Below are 17,867 nucleotides of genomic sequence, written 5' to 3'. Positions count from 1 at the left end.
ATATATATATATATATATATATATATATATAGAGAGAGAGAGAGAGAGAGAAACAGGCTCTCCAACAATAGAAGACAACAGACATATAAAGAAACAGGCTCTCCAACAATAGAAGACAACAGACCAAATCATAATTATAGAAAAAATACTATTGAAAGCATCACAATAATTTCAAGGAAAAAAAAGGTAAAAAATAAGAAATTGAAAGAGACCTGCGCTGCAAGATGTTGGAGGATCTTTCTGCAGATCCTTCAGTTCCTTCAGAATCCTCTTCGAAGCCATTGATCACTCACCAATCGAATTCTAAACAAAGAAACCCAATATTACACACAAAATTAGGGCACAAAAATTGAAAACGACTCTTTAAAAGGGAGATTTAGATTTATTATACACAAAATCAAACGCCGACAACCCTAGACATGGAAGAAATAAAACAGCAAAGATAACTGCAATAGAGACTTTACCAAAATCTAGGGTTTTGAAAATCGAGAGAGAAGATAAAAGATCGATCGAGGGAATAAAAGTACGGACTTTATAGGGGCCGGAGAGGAGAGCGGTTTGGTTTTTTTTTTTACAGGAAACCCGCTTTATTTATGCGTTATTTTTCCAAGGAACCCCACTTCTAGATAATTAATCACGTGTGTATCTTGACAAAACTCTAAGTCAATGATAAACGATCTAATCTTTACTTTATCCAATAACTAAATTTTTGCTATTCTATCTTTTAAACTTTAGAAAGTTTTTGATTTTCAATCTGATCCACAATTCTATTCTTTTAAAATTGTTTATCCAATTATAGAAATTTCACGTGAAGAAACTTTGATAAAAAAAGTATGACACAATGCCTAGAGAAATAATATGATGGGTTTTAGAAAAGAAACATATATTTAGTATGTGTATGTATGTTAATATGATTAAAGATATGTATGATAGAGTAACAAGTAGAGTGAAAATAAATGAATAAGAGACTAAATCGTTTTCTATTATCATAGGCTTACATCAAGGGCCAATCTTAAGCACTTATCTTTTTGCAGTGATTATAACCAACTTACTAGGTATATTCAGGATTAAGTCTCATGGTGTATATTATTTGCTGATGATGTAGTGTTGGTTGATGAGACTAGAGATGACATAATATTGGTGGTATAATAGTTTTAGAATCAGTAGAACAAATACTAAATACATAAAATGCATTTTTTAAAAACTAAAAGGAAAAAGAAGTTATATTACATAATATTGATCGTCAAGAAATATTAAAAAGTAACCACTTTTATTATTTAGAATCAATCATTTGTCATGATGGCGCGATTAATGATGATATTGTTGTAGGTTGTCTAAAAATCACAACAGATAGTTGATCCCCATTAAACACCGATGATGGAAGTTACAATTCGACGGCTTCTAGAATGTTACAATTTGAAAACTTTCACGTAGATCGATGAAGGTTACAATCTGACGACCTTCACTACAACTGATGAAAGTCTAATTAACAGCCTTCACAATTAACATCAGAAGTTATAATCTGACGACTCTCATATTTGCAAGGAGCCAAGATGAAGATTACAAGATGACGGTCTTTGCAACACTCTAGCAAAAGAGACTACAAATTGACGGTCTCTTCAAAGCAAAACGCAGAGGTCATGCCCGCGTTTCAAGTTCAAAACGCAGGGTTCATCCCCAGCATTCTAGTTGGAAACGCAGAGGTCATCCATGTGTTACAACATCAAAACGCAGAGGTCATGCCCGTGTTCCAGAGTCAAAACGCAGAGGCCATCCCCAGCATTCAAGTCCAGACGCAGAGTTCGTGGACTCGAAATGCAAAGTTCATACAAAGCCCAACTCTGCATCTTAGGTCCAAAACGCAGAGTTCATCTCTGCGTCTCAACTATGCGTTTCATATTTACAACGCAGCGCGACCTGTGCGTTCAGCCACCAAAATAGGCCCAACTCTGCGTTTCAAGTCTAAAACGTAGAGTTCGGGCCCAGAACGCGCAGACTGACGTTTTGACTTGTTCAAAGCACGAACTGAACGGTTTCAAAACCGTTCTCCCCACGATTTGGGGAGCTGTTTAAGGGGCCATTAAACCCTTATTAAGGAGAGATTTAATAGGGCGGTTATACCCCTTAATCCCCTATAAATAGTGGGAAACTCAATTGAGTTCAGGCTGGATTTTTGGCTCTGGGATTGATCCTTCTTTTTGGGCAGCAAAGAAAAGATCTTCGGCTAGCTTTTTGGGAGAATTGATGGAGCTTTGGAGATCAGCAACAGGAACTTTCTTCATCCTTGGCTTATAAACCGATTTCAGTTAAATCAACTCTTTCATAGAGTTTTAAACTCGTTCAGAGTTCTAAAACTTACCACGCAAGTTCTCCACAACGTCAAATCGTGAGGAGAAGACCATGTTCCAGTGAATCAAGACGTTCAGATCGTCAACGGAGAGCAAACTCGACGCGAGCATTCGAGGGAGGCACGTCAACGGAGAGCAAACTCGACGCGAGCATTCGAGGGAGGCACTCCATCGCCACCGTGAAGAACCTAGACTTAAACAAAGGGGAGAATCCAGATCATTCTCCTCTCTTTTGTAATCAGAATTCAAATTGTAATTAAGATCAAGATAATACAAGTCAACTTTCTTTCATTCTTTTTACTGCAAAATTTCCACCAAACAGTTGTTTATGGAATCAAATCATGATTGTTAAAATAGAGGAATGTTCCAGGAGTCTTATGCGATTGTAGAATAACTGCGAGATTAAAGGATGAATTCTATAAGATGATTATAACACCAACAATGCTTTAAAAAGCGAAGTTTTTGACAATTAAAAACTAATATATGCAAAAAATGAGTGTAACAGAAATGAGAATGTTACGATGGTAATATGAGTATACACTAAAAGATAAGATAAAAAATGTGTACATCCTAGTAAGATGGAAATTGCTCCTATTGAGAATAAAATGAGGGAGATTCAACTAAACTGGTTTAGTCTCGCACAATGAAATCTCTTAATGCACTTGTTAGAAAAAATGATAATAGTATAGTTAATGAGATTAAGAGATCTAGAGACAAATCTAAAAGAACTTGGTTGGGAGCAATTTAAAAGAAGATGGTAATGGTTAACTTAAGAGATGACTCATAATTGAACAGCATGAGAAAATAAAATTCATGTAACCGATCCAAACATTTAAGATGAAGACTTTGTTGTTCTTGCTATTATCATGCCAATAAACTTTGAAGGCACCCCAACTAAATCCAAAACCGAGCAAACTTTTCGTAGAAATTAGTGGTTTTCGACCAAAGTCTGAATAGGACTCCAACTAAATCCCTCCTTTATTTGTAAAGAGAGATTTTATGATTTACTAGTACCTTTAAATCTTAAAATATTTCCGCACGTCAGTCCTTAAGTTGTTAAATTTCAATTTTATAAAGAGGATAGGTGATAGGGAGGCAGTGAAATGTCCAAATAGCTCCAGAGGTAACGCCGAGAAAAGAAGAAAGCTATAATGGACTGTCACTCCATTGTAAGAAACAACAGGGCCACGAATTTATTAATTCTTATACTTTTGTTCATCTACACTTCAAAGAGAATACAAAGAATAAATAAAAAAATTATTAGTTATACTACAATAAATACTATACAGTAGAAATTACTATTTATGCTGCAATGATTTACTATATCGTAAACAGTAAATCAATCTACTCATTCATGCTCGTAGTTACTATTCATACTACAATATCTTACCGTATCATAAACAGTAAAGCAAATTAAATGTATTAAAACTTAGATCATTCTCTAAGTATAAATGTGTCGATATAATTTCCAATTTTAAACATACAATAATTAAATCAAATATATTAAAACTTAGAGAGAGACAAGTTCAAAATGCAGTGCTTAAAAAAATAAGGGGTCGTGCTTTACACGAGGTGCACACTAGCATGCAAGAATACAAGAGGGAGCATGAAGCAAAGTTTAAATTGGACGAGAGAATGCTCAGAATTGAAGTTAAAAATGATGCGGGCACATACAGCACAAAACACAGGGTGGTCACATTTTTCCTAAATTTTGCCAAAAATCATAATCGACTACAAATATTAAAATAAGTCACAGCTAAAAAAAACTTGAAACTTCAAATCAGCCATAAAAAAATACGCACACTAGTATTTTGCCAACACAATTCCGATGTAAGACTTTGCAATACTGTTGAGATAAGGCTTCTGCATTTTGTATTTCTACAGCTGCAGTTTTCCGAGTTTCACTTACCAAAGGCTTAACCCTAACTATATATATTAAGAAGTACCAAAGCAGACATAAGCACCATCAGTCAGCAAAACAGGAGAAAGCGTCAAATTCAAAGACGACCATACAACATCCAACTTCTACGTTTAAACCACATATGATAGTACTGCTAAATTTCGGAACGAGACATCTTCCATCAAGGATCATATTACATTTTTACCCCATGGCATACTTCTGAGTCCAGGAGCGGGCAGTGGCCTCGTACTTGGCCCTGTCGGTCTTGTACATGTGAGCAATCTCTGGTACCAAAGGATCATCTGGATTTGGGTCTGTAAGTAGCGAGCAGATTGATAGGAGCACCTGCAGTTTTATTCAGTTCTTACTTGTGTGAGATAGCCAGAAACCAGCAAAGCACAAGAAAAGTTCAGTTCATTGAGATTAGCAAGAATTACTGCCAGCATTTAAAGGGCGTAAAGTTTGTGAAAGAAAAAAAAAAGGAATTAGGCAAGTGTGTATTGAGCAAAACAAAATGGAATACACAAGATTACACCATTCAGCAACTCTCGTTAAATGAGATGTCAGCTCACACCCAACAGCCCCTATATGTCATAAAAGAAAATGCAACACCGATATAGGTAGTAATATAGAGTGACCTATATCCCAGCACTGGATTTTCACAGAGATTAGCTGGATTTTTTTATCGAGATTAGCATAGAATTTCACTGACCTCAATATGTAAAGCTAGGGGTGGACAAGGGAATCGCTACAGACTGTTCCCAAAACAATGAAAGGTTCATGTTGCTAAAATTGCAACTTGGTGTCCTGTTTCGTTTAGCATAGTATCCCCACATCAATTTGACTGATTACCAGTCTTATGTTTTTCCCTTTGTTTTACCCTTCTTCCTACTTTATACCCCTTTCTGCCCAACATTTTTTCCATTTTGTATGGGCCTTTTTGTTCACAATTTTTTTTTTTACCCTTTTTCATTATTTTATGGTTGCAGATATTTGGGTTATTATTTTTTATAGAATAGGTATCTAGGAAATGCAATATATGTGTGTAAGTAGACTGGAGTCTAAATACTACTTCGGATGTTCATTATTCAATCAAATATTTGCATATGAACTAAAATTTGATTCAAATATGGAATAGATCCTATGATTAACAATAATTCATGATTGACTTTAACAATTGTAAATAATTCATCATTCATGCATAACAATAACAGATTTTACTCAGTGCATCCGTGAACATGACGATATTTTTCAATGGACAAGTTTTGCGAGAGAACTAAAATTTTGATTCTATGAAAGAACAACAAAAAACTGAGGTTATCTAGCAAGCAAACAATCAAAAATATTGGAAAGAACCTCAATCTTTGTATTTGCAAAGATAAATGGCCATAACAACAAGAATAGTTGATTGAAATATCATACTCATTAAAAAAACTTGTTTAAAAATTAAAAATTAAGAAAAAAGATTTACTCTCTATTTGGATGGGGGGAAGAAGGGAAAATAAGGTAAGAACTAACCTTGTCTGGGAGTTCTTTTTAATAGGGTAAGGGATGGGAGCGAAAGGTAATTAAGGTCATAAGTTCCACTTCAAATAGGGACAATTCTTCCCCCCTCAATTTGGCGGGTAGCCACGGGAGGGAACTGGCTTCCCAAATTTATTTTCTTGAGACTGTTTTGCCCCTCGTCAAGATGTCAATTGGATGACAGAGATTTAATTCTTAAAAACCCTACACTACATAAGAACGGAAGTGTCACTCTCTTTTTTCTGTCTTCTCTAGTCAGCCTCTTTTTCTCTGTCTCTCGCTATCGTGCGCCGCCGGTTTCTTTGACACGTCGGGCATCGTCTCGCCTCCGACGCTCGTACGTTGCATCAGCTTCTTCGATGCCTTAGATATTGCTTTTCTTCTGAAATCACTCTTTTCTTCTGAAATCATTCTTTTTAGTTATTTATTTCTGTTTTCCCCTTCTTGATGTCTTGATCTATGTTATTAATCTCATTTTATTCTAGAGAATTTTAATTGACTACATGTTGCATGGATTTGTTAGTCTTGCAATCAAATTAAATGTAATTATAGGTTCTTAATTCATAGGATTCATTAGCTTTCTCGGAAGTGAAAATCTACCATCACTAGTTCAGAATTGTATCCAATCAGAAAAGAACTTAAGTCAATCAAACAGTGCTTGTACATAATGGACAAGCCGAAGAGACACTATATTTGTATGCATTAGACCCTCCGTCGGGGATATGGCAAAGATTGCCTCCAATGCCTGCTCTTGTCTCTAGGGGGGTTAGTCGCCTAGAACTTTTTAAGTAGAACTGGGATAATTGGTAAAGTGGAATAATTTTTTGACACTGGGATAATTTAGTGGAACAATGATGAATAATTGGTAAAGTGGAATAATTTGATAGGATAATTTGGTGGGATAATGATGGATAATATTATGAAGTTGCATAATTTGATAGGATAATTTGGTGGGGGTAATGGTGGGTATAAATTACTATTGTTAATAATTGTATATTAAAAATAATATAATATTGATAAGCAAATTCTAGTAATAACTATAAAATATAATGCAATAAAGCATCACTATTCATCTCAAATAATAAAAAAATTTACAAATAAATAAAAATCTAAATCCTTCAGTGACTCGACTTTCATCATCCCACATGGCTTCTATCATCCCACATGGCATCTGCCATAGAATTTCTCCAAGCTCCTACAACTGCTCGTTGAGTCTGTAACTCATCTTCTTTATTGGAGTCATCGTCTGCATCAGCAACATTTCGTGGAGCTTCTAGTGGAGGATCATAAATGTCGAAGTTCAAATCTCATAACATCATAAAGAAAGAAAAATAAGCATTTTTCAGCCATTAACCCTTTGGACCAATCTCATCATGATCGCTGAAACCAAATCAGAAAATAAATGAAATGTACATAGGAATCATCCATGGCCGCTAAACAGATGATCGACAGATGAACTATAAATATCCTAATCAATTTACTGAGCCGATTTAATAATAATAGATATCACCATTAACCATTCAACATCTAATCATCAATGTGATCGCAAAGTTGTTTTCTAACTTATAAAAAAACATAAATAGCCCGCATAACTTTAGCATTAACCCACCAACACTATATTCTTAACCTAAACCACTGCTGTGGAGAGAAAACTTAGATCAAACAAACAATAATAAAGTAATTTAACGTCAAAAAGCTATCAATAAAGTAATACATCTTGAAGATAATAATAAAAGATCTAATCATCACAAAAACAAAGTAAAGACAGAAAAATGAACGGATGATTGACTTCATGACAGAGAAATTTTCTAGGCGGAAAAACTAACCAAGAGGGAGGGAGGCGGCGTTTCACTTTTTTTCCCCAATTGTATTCTTTCCAATGTGTGGGATAATTTGAGAGAGGAGAACTTATGGATATATACATAGGTAGTATAATTTGTGGGATAATTATGACCAATTATCCCAATTCTAATTTTAGTAGAATTCTACTTGACTAACACACCAAAAAAATAATATAGTTCTAGTTCTACAAAAGTTCTACTTGACTAACACTGTAAAAAAATATCCCATTTCCTAGTTCTATGTGACTAACACCTTAAAAATTTATCCCGTAAATTATCCTAGTTCCAGTTTTAAGTTCTAGATGACTAACCCCCCCCTAAAGAATAATCTAAAAGTACGTGGAGTAATGTTATTAGAGGTTGGCATGGACAGAGAGATTCAATTGGTTGAATGCCTTCTTGTGGTTGTGCTATAAGAGCTATTGATGGTCATCTCTACGTATTAGGGGGTTATCTAAAGCCTCAGTAATCAATCGTGTATGGAAGTATGATCCTAAAATGAATATTTGCCAAGAAGTAAGTTCCATGACTACATCTAAAGTTTTTTGCAAGAGGAGTCAATTGAATGGAAAACTTTGTTGTTGGTAGCGTAGTGTTAACTGGGTAAGAGATGGGGATTGGAGAATTCGTGGGCTAATGCCTCTTAGATCTGCTAAGCATTCGATCCAATAACGGGTTCGTAGGATCCGTTATCAGACATGCCATTTTCAAAAGTCCACACCACAGACCTTCCCCTGAGTTGGCTGAAACGGCGAATATTATAGCAACAAGAATGAGTTCCTATAAGAAAAAAGTTGTGTGTGCCAGAGACGAACTCATGGGTTGCTACGCTAGATAGCATAGGCCGCGGTTGGCTTGTGAAAAAGGTGGAACTAAAATAAGTGTTGTCATGAACGGTGAATAGTATGCGTTAGATTTGGATCATTCTAGTTCTTCGGATAATAGTATAAAAATTTTCAATGACCTAGATGATTCATGGAATGTTGTCACTGGGAAAATGTCCATCATAGATTTCAACGATGCAGAGTCACCTTATTTGTTTGCGGGAATTCTTGGAAAGCTTCATTAAGACTGTTAAAGACTCGAATAGTGAGATCGCAGTGTTGGAGGCTGACTAGAGAAGACTATATCAAAATTTCCATTGATCTTTGATTCGTTGCAGTTTAATCCAAAGACTCAATCTTCTTCATCTTCTTCTACAATGCATGCGGTTGCGACAGAAGTGTGGAAACTCGTAGCTACTAAGAATTTGGGGGGCAGCAGCGCTTGTAAGTTGTCAAGTCCTTGATTCTTATATTAACTTATTGAAATACTCGACTTTATGACCGTTTAAGTTTGAATTTTTGTTTGATATTTGTCAATTGTCTAGCAGAGTCGTTTAGGGGTAGATCATAAAGTGAGAAACTTGAAGCTTTACTGAAAGTTCTGGAATCATGTAGTGCTGGTTTAATGATTATTTCCTTGTAGATGGTGTGGAAACCAATTAACAATTTTCGTTTTGTATTCCGTTGTGCACCATACAGTGTTTTAAAGGCGATGCGCTTTAGTGCCTCAGGCACTCAGGCGAGGCGATCTTGTAATTTAGCACCTTGAATATTGCTTGGCGATGAATGTTACTAAGGCCATCGCCTTTTGACGCCTCAAGAGATCGCCCTGGCACCTCGTGGCCTCATGGGCTCGTCTAAGAATGCAAGGCGCGAGGTGTTTGTGTCTGTTTCAAAATTTTGAGGTTGCAAAAAGTGTACAATAAAGTAAAGTTTATTTTTGTTACTAAATTTTGTGTTTCTTTTTTCATTGTCAATTTTTTGTTATTTTTTATTAAAAAGTACTTTATTACCTATATCATTTGGAGGTCATGCCACAATTTGAACCTTAAAGTTTAAAGTTTGTTGATTAATTATATGTCTTAGCAGTAACTAGTTAATATTACTATTCAATATTTGTTACTTACTACTTCATTTAGATGATTTGTTTATTAGATTTGTGACTTTGAAAAGTTGGATGTGATTAATTTGTGTTGTTGCTATCTATTGATACTTGCATTATTATTTGTAATATTTATGAATTTTTGGAATATTTATGGCCGTAGTTTACTTAAGCAATCACCTTTTTTGGCACCTCTCGCGTCAAGCGACGTAGAATCTTATCGCCTTGATCCTGCCTTTTACTTTTAAAAAATTGGCACCATATTGATCTTGTTGGCTCATTATGCATTCCATAGTGAATAAAAGATAAATTTATTTGGCATATGGAGTATCATGGTTATTTTGATGTGATAATTCTTGGAGAGTCATCAAGTGAATTTGATCTAATGTTAAATAGTTCTTATATGCAGATTAATTCTCTTGACCGCCTTGGACATATTTTGATATTGCCAATTAGAAATTAATGTTTTTGCATTAGCTTTATTGCTTTAACGGTTTAACCTTTTGATAACTTGCATTTCCTTTCCCTAATAAACCCTCAAAGAAGTTACTAAATTCTCCCTTAGCTTCCCTTACCATTCGGTACTCTCCCTTCCTCAATTTAAACTTATCTTCCCTTCCCCTAGTAAACCCTGAAACATAGTGTTAACCTTTGGAGTTTGAGATGAGATCTTTGCAAAATAGTGTGCAGAGGAGAGAGGCAAGAGCTTGATTCCCTTGCAAAAGGAGACTCAACTGGTAGACAAAGGATTTCCACAATAAGCGGAGATTAGAATCGCAATTATTTCATGAAATATCATTAAATGTTTGCTTGGGTTTAGATAAGTTTTTACTTTTTTATCAAAATCATCTTCACTTGTTTACATGTTTGAATGTCACACACTTTTCACTATTCAGTTCAAAAAAGTCCTAAATTCCCCATTTAACACGTTCATCTTCTCCCTTCTCTACCTCCAACCTCCCCTCCCCTCTCCCCCTCCCTACCCTCCACCTCCTCTACTAACCCTAACCCTAACCTCAATTCCCAACATAAACCTCGTTCGCAACCATCACCTCTATCTCTAGGGCTTCTCCAAACCCCCTAACCATGGAATTCTTTGATCAATGGTGATCCCTCTTCCCAATCCCCTCCATCTTCCCCTCCCCTTCCTTCCTCCCCTCCACTTCCTCCCCTCAGTCACCTCCCACTCATTCTCTCTCACCTCACCCCCTTCCTTCCACCACCCTCCCCCTCTCCCCTCCTCCATCCTCACTACCCTCAGCTCCCTCCTCTCCCTTCCTCCCTCTCCACCTTCACTAAAAACCTCCTCCCTCCTCTCCCACCACCGACCCCATCATTGCCAACCTCATCTGCACCCTCCTCTCGTTCCCCCTCTTGGGTTAAATTAGAGGGTTTAATAAGAAGTCCAGATTTTTTTTTAGCAGAAAATACCAAAAAGTGTGACATTGCAAACATGCCACCAACCCAAACTGCTGAAGTTCAGGAAGTTGGGTCAGTTATTACGATTTTTATCGAATTATGCTCACCCCTACTTTTGACATACATTTTAGCCTACAAATCTAGCAGTAATAGGTTTGCAGTTTTATTACATGTCCACCTTGCATTACATCTCATTCAACAAAATCATGCTTAACAAAACCAGTAACACATTTGAACGCCACACACAATTAGGTTACCATTCATCTACAAATAGCAAACTCTTTCATCAAGAAGAACTTTCTTTAACTAACCAACAAAGTAAGATCTTGAAAAGAGAATTGTTTTCAACTTTCACCAACTTCAATTTAGAAATCAGGATAACCAATAAGAATATACAGCTCTTCTAGAATGTGTCATTTTGGGAATTCCGACGATTTGTTTAATTGATACAAATTGTGACCCAGATCTCGCAGATATTTCGGTTCCAGCCAACGATGATGCTATAGCTAAAGGTTCTGATACTTCAATAACATAGATTGGAATTCATATGGACAAAAGAAATGAAAAAGGGAAAGTAGGAAGAGCAATTAGAGGTTGAAATTACCTTGGATATAGTAAGAGCAGGACTCCACTGCTCCTTGAGGATGTCAAGGCATATGCTACCATTACTATTGATATTTGGGTGAAAAACTTTGGTGCGGAAGGATACCTGAGACATATTAATATATTATAAACTGATTATTATGATACATATGAATATACATGCATCAAGAGGAAAACAAAACAAACAAGAACACTGTAAACACAATTTTAGCAGAAGGTAACTTTTCCAGAGTCCAAATGTGGAAGCAACAGTTGAAGTAATAATGACATTTCCACATTCACAGAAAATTTTTAAGGTTAGCTTTCTAGTTTACTTCTTTTGATTAGTCATATTTGATCTGAATCATTGGGACCCTTCTAAAGTTAAGAAAAGCTTGATGGGTTTCTACAGTTAGGAGGGCTTCAAATGGCCACGCAACCATTTGACTAACTTGTTTGGCATATCATGTGTCAAATTCCATACATTTTCCTGTGTATTTCGTGTTATGCAATCTAACATGTCCTCATATGGCAGAGCTTAAAACTAGAGAGATGAAAATGACAATTATATTTGTCAGCAGTAGCAATAGCTATTTCGGTTCTAAAGTATGGTTGATCAAAAACGGAACTAATAAATTAAGTGTCCTCAAGCAGCAACATTTTATGATAATTAGAAATCTCACTGTAGCATTATAACTCTAAAAGCTAGACGAGCATATGCACATCTTGATTTTTTTTTTAAAAAGAAATAGATAAATTACCTTTGGTGGCTTAAATGGGTAATCTGGTGGGAAGTGGATTGTCACGAGGAAAACACCACCAGAAAAGGGACTGTCAGCAGGTCCCATAATGGTTGCTTGCCAATGGAACATGTCCTCTGCAACAGGACCTGTACGCATTAAAAGAAAAAAGCTAAATTACTAAAAAGAATACAGTAATACACAAATAATGTCCACTACTTTTTCAACAAGCTAGACACATCATCACTGTCATTATACTGGAAACAAAACACTATATGTGATGTACAAACATGGCCAATGTCAGGCGCCTATCAACTCCAAAACCACCGAAAGAAGCAGCAGTCTTTGTTGATATTTTGAAAGAAAACAAAAGAGCGGGCCCCACTGCTACAGTAAAATATTAATATTTTATTGTGCATATTGTTTTTCCAAAAACTATAAATAGGGCTCCAAATCCTTAAGGAAATCTCATCCCAGAAACAACTTCTTACATAGAAGAGTGAAAGGGAAAAAATAGAGAGTTTCTTCTTGTAAAGAGAGAGAGTTTGTAACTCCAGAGTTTTCTCTTCATAGTGAATTCTTCTATCCTTGCCCGTGGACGTAGGCAATCAAGTGCCGAACCACGTAAATCTGTGTGTCCAACATTTTATCTCTACTTTTGCTCTACTATTGTTGCGACCCTGCTCTATTGGGCCCCGAGTTTGTCCCAACAAGTGGTATCAGAGCCAACTTAGGGTACTTGTATATATCTACTTATCGTATGCTCTGTGGCTGCCACCAAATGTAGATCCTCCACATTAGAAAATAAGTTAGGTTATCATTTACCCTTTGGAGGTGACTGGTACTATTCACGAGTACGGTACTGTTCACAAATACGATATTATTCATAAGTACGGTACTATTCACGGATACGGTTACTGTTCATAAATACAATACTATTTACGTGAAATAGTAAGAAGTTGTTCGTGGTAGAAGCAATGACGGCGAAGTTCAAGATCGAGAAATTCGACGGGAGTAATTTCTCACTGTGGAAGTTGAAGATAAAGGCTATCTTGAGAAAAAATAATTGCCTGGCGGCCATCGGTGCAAGGCCGGACGACATCACAGATGATAAGAAGTGGAACGAGATGGACGAAAATGCTATTGCAAATCTCCATCTGGCATTAGCAGACGGGGTGCTGTCAAGCATAGAGGAGAAGAAGATAGCAAAGGAGATCTGAGATACTCTAACAAAGCTATATGAGGCGAAATCCATGCACAACAAAATCTTCTTAAAAAGGAGACTTTACACTCTGAGGATGGCGAAATCTACATTGATGACCGACCACATCAACACCCTAAACACACTGTTCTCCCAACTCACAACGTTGGGATATACAGTTTGTGCGAATGAACGTGCAGAACTTCTACTTCAGAGTCTACCTGACTCGTATGATCAACTCATCATCAACCTGACGAACAACGTCCTCACGGACAATCTAGTCTTCGACGATGTTTTAGCCGCTGTTCTAGAGGAAGAAAATCGGCGCAAGAACAAGGAAGATAGGCAGACAAGTTCGCAGCAAGCGGAGGCCTTGTCGGTGACGAAAGGAAGATCAACAGAACGTGGCTCCAGTGGGAGTCATGCCCATGGTAGATCGAAATCACGAAGTAAGAAGAATATCAAATGCTACAACTGTGACAAAAGAGGGCACGTCAAATCGGAGTGTTGACACAACAAGAAGAGTGGACATAAAAAGTCTTCAGAGCCATCAACATCTCAAGGATGCGTTGTCAGCACGTCAGAGGATGGTAAAATTCTATTCAGTGGAACAACCACTGTTGATGAAGGCAGAAAGAAGTTTGCTGATGTCTGGCTTCTAGATTCAGCAGCCTCTTGGCACATGACCTCTCGGAGAGATTGGTTTCACAAATATAAACCTATCTCAGGAGGATCTGTATTCATGGGGAATGATCATGTCTTGAAGATTTGTGGTATTGGTACTATCAAAATCAAAATGTTTAATGGTATAATACGCACCATTCAAGATGGCAAGATAGAAAGAATGGTGTGAAGATATGATTGATACTCAATCAAATCTTCAAGTGGGAGATTGTCAGGCGCCTATCAACTCCAAAACCACCGAAAGAAGCAGCAGCCTTTGTTGATATTTTGAAAGAAAACAAAAGAGCGGGCCCCACTGCTACAGTAAAATATTAATATTTTATTGTGCATAGTATTTTTCCAAAAACTATAAATAGGACTCCAAATCCTTAAGAAAATCTCATCCCAGAAACAACTTCTTACATAGAAGAGTGAGAGAGAAAAAACAGAGAGTTTCTTCTTGTAAAGAGAGAGAGTTTGTAACTCCAGAGTTTTCTCCTCATAGTGAATTCTTCTATCCTTGCCCGTGGACGTAGGCAATCAAGTGCCGAACCACGTAAATCTGTGTGTCCAATATTTTATCTCTACTATTGCTCTACTATTGCTGCGACCCTGCTCTATTGGGCCCCGGGTTTGTCCCAACAGCCAACACCACCATGATTCCCTAAATTAAGGCATCCAGTATGAAAACTAGCAAATCCTAGGTCACGTAAGGTGTATACTGTATGATATCCATGATGATTTCATTGTCCAGCAGCTGAAATAAAAAATATTGTACCTAGTTTTGAGTGTTCAGGTTGTTTCTGATAAGTATAATACATAGGGAATGTTATCTGAGGATCAACAGAAACAGAATCAGCAATTAGAACATTATTTATATGTAATTTCTTCAAGCAACAAATAACTCCAGACACCTCTAAGTAACCATGGAATTAGCCTCAATACATAATTGCTATCAACAAAAAATGTCAAGCCTTGATACAATGGGTGGACAAGGAAATCTATCACGGCCTAAGTTACCCAGACACTTCACCCGAGTTTCTGTATCCGTGTGGGAAACTTCCCATATCTGTGTCTGACACTCCTTGGACGTTATCTTACACTTTGGCTTCAAATTTCAGCAACACATCGGGCTAGGGTCGGGTTCAAAAACGAGCAATTTTCCAATTTATAATCTACTCAAAAGAAACATAAAAATGTTATAGGAATTTTATTTATCATAACATGTGGATGACAAAACAATATTGATCTCATATAAATCATTGATTACGATACGCATATATAGTCGTGTCGTCGTACCCTGTCTTTTACAAATTTGTTGTGTCTCATACCCACACTCGAATGCTATAACATATTTTGAAGTAGGTCCCAAAAATATGACATCACAAAATAAGCCTTCAAATTTGCTTAAATAACATCAAATAGGTCTATGTTAGTTTTCTCAGTTCAAATCTAGCTCGGTCGGATTAACTATTCAATAATCTTCACTCTCTAATAGAGAACATACAGGCATAATGGAAACAACAAAGGGCCGTTGCAAAATTTTAAATAACGATATTTAACTAAAGGGGCCTATTTGGTATACCTTAAACAAATTGGGAAGCAATTTAAACCCACTCATCTTTCGGTTGATCAACATCATAAACACCCCATAAGCTTTTGCACACATTAACTTACTACAAAAAGCATCACGACACTACAGGAAATAAAATGCCTAAGCATAGTAAAAGAAAATTGAAGCAGATAGTAAAAGCAACCAGAGACCTGCGCTGCAAGATGTTGGAGGATCTTTCTGCAAATCCTTCAGCTCCTTCAAAATCCTCTTCGAGGCCATTGATCACCTTAGCGATCGAATTCTAAACAAACAACAAAAACTTAAAACGTTGACGAGCACTAAATAGTCTTCGTAAAAACCGATCTTTACTAAAACAATCGCCAAAACCCTAGATATCGACCAGATTAGCAACAAAAATAACAAGAGAAAGAATAGAAACTTTACCCCCAAATCTTAGGGCGCAGCTACGCAAATGGGAGAGGATCGAAGAGAGAGCCGCACCGATCTTTTGACGATTGAAGAGGAATGGGATTAGGGTTTTCCCTCTCCCTCACTCCCTGCCTCTCTCTCTCTCTCTCTCTCTCTTTCTGTCTGTCTCTGTCCGCACTAGAAACGTTTCACGTATGCGTCTCTCTTCGCATTAAGTACAGATTTTGATTTGATTTTCGATCTTCGGTTTAATCCCACATCGGCTAGGTTAGAAAGTGGTAGCTTGCTCTATGGACATAAAAAACACCTGTGGGCTCCATAACAAAGCCAACCTTTCTCTGATTGGGATCCTCTACTAATAAGGAGGTTCCTAATATCTTCTAATGGGATCTTGATCTTTGATTTATCAATCAAAAGTCAAGATCTCCTCATGAACAAAAGTAGGGGGAAGATAAGGATGAGATCAAAGGCCTTTGATTGATAAATCAAAGGCTAAGATCTTTTTATTAGGAGATATTAGGAACACTATGTATTAGTAGAGGATCCAAATTGACATTTCTCGGCCTTATTGGATGAGGTCAAGCGTAGTACCTTTTCTTATCAGTTTATTAGTAGTGTGAACACCGTGCAATGCACATATTTTGTTCCTCATTACAGTAATCCAGTTTAATTATTACAGTATTTTATTTTAAATTTTTTTGAATTGCTATATTATCCCGTGTCTGCTACAGTATTCTCTTGTTCTACAGTAATATTTTTCAAAAAACACAGTGTCGAGTTTTATGTTTGCTATAGAAATAATGCTACAACATATTCTACTATAGCATGAATAGTGAATCTTGGTTTCTCTCATTTGTATAGAGGAGTAGATCTGATGAAAGGTGGGTCATCAGCCCACCATGATGTTAAGGTGGTATTTGTTTCAAATCCTATAATTTTAGGATATGAATTTCACCATGGGATTTGAAATCCATAGCTGTTTTGTTATGGGATGAGGTTTCTAAAATGTTGCTTGTTTCATTAATATTTTGGGATTTGGAATACTACAATTTATAATATTTTATTTGTTTCAAGCTCAAATTGTAGCATTAACAAATATCAAAATTTTGTAATATGATGAATATCTATCTTGGTGAGGTTACCTCCCATAAAAGACAAAATTAGGATTTGTCAAATCCTCTCCAATTGAGAGGTAAGCACACTCATTTATGGGATTTGTCAAAATCCTCTCTAATTAAGAGAATTTAGCAAATTTTAAAAATATGGCATTTATTGTACTTTTGATATTTAATATTCTAAAAAAATTCTTAAAACAAACACCATATACGGAATCCTAAAATACAAAAAAAAAATTACTTTTTAATCTCAAAACTTATAATCCATATCAAATATCAAATTTTTTGGTGAAACAAACCGTCGCTAAGTTAATATTTTTAATGGAAGGGACCACCCTTGAGGGTTGCACGTGCGTGGCACTATTGCAAGGCCGAGGCGCACCCGGACCAAATAAAAAATATTTTAATTTGTTGGGTGTCTGATTGATTAGTAGTACGACACAAAAGATAATGTTTTTTATCTTAAAACTGGCCCCTCAAATTATCGAAGTTTCCATTAGGTTCTTCTCGAGTTAATTTGAAATTAGTGCCTCTAATGTTTAAAATTAATCCCTTTAATTGGCAAACCTTAAAATACTATTTTCACCTGGTTTCTCACTTAAAATTATATGGGAAAATCCGCTT

At 36.4% G+C, this 17,867-nt stretch overlaps 2 protein-coding genes across 3 annotated transcripts in view; both read right to left on the bottom strand.

The window, feature by feature from the left end:
* LOC109848598 (ubiquitin-conjugating enzyme E2-17 kDa-like) overlaps positions 1–589 on the bottom strand; it is a 12,598-nt gene extending 12,009 nt beyond the window's left edge. Inside the window, exons 1-2 of one of the 2 annotated variants that reach the window (XM_020418192.1) lie at positions 465–589; positions 213–303 (exon numbers count right to left, since the gene is read on the bottom strand). In XM_020418192.1, the coding sequence (XP_020273781.1) occupies positions 213–282 (70 nt within the window). In that variant the 5' untranslated portion in view covers positions 283–303; positions 465–589. Of the gene's footprint in view, positions 1–212; positions 304–391 lie in introns of both variants that reach the window. The other variant, XM_020418200.1, reaches the window with a different exon arrangement.
* On the bottom strand, positions 4,106–16,342 carry LOC109848594 (ubiquitin-conjugating enzyme E2 28). Its single transcript, XM_020418178.1, has 5 exons — positions 16,144–16,342; positions 15,909–16,000; positions 12,302–12,429; positions 11,563–11,667; positions 4,106–4,593 (listed from the first exon to the last, which is right to left on the bottom strand). Exons 2-5 carry the CDS (start codon positions 15,976–15,978, stop codon positions 4,450–4,452), a joined length of 447 nt encoding a protein of 148 aa, XP_020273767.1. The 5' UTR covers positions 15,979–16,000; positions 16,144–16,342; the 3' UTR covers positions 4,106–4,449.

Source organism: Asparagus officinalis, chromosome 1 (assembly GCF_001876935.1).
Source record: "Asparagus officinalis chromosome 1, Aspof.V1, whole genome shotgun sequence".
In the NCBI taxonomy this organism is placed as follows: domain Eukaryota; kingdom Viridiplantae; phylum Streptophyta; class Magnoliopsida; order Asparagales; family Asparagaceae; genus Asparagus; species Asparagus officinalis.
Note: the sequence above shows the minus strand (reverse complement) of the source record. Positions and strands in the feature narration are given on the sequence as shown.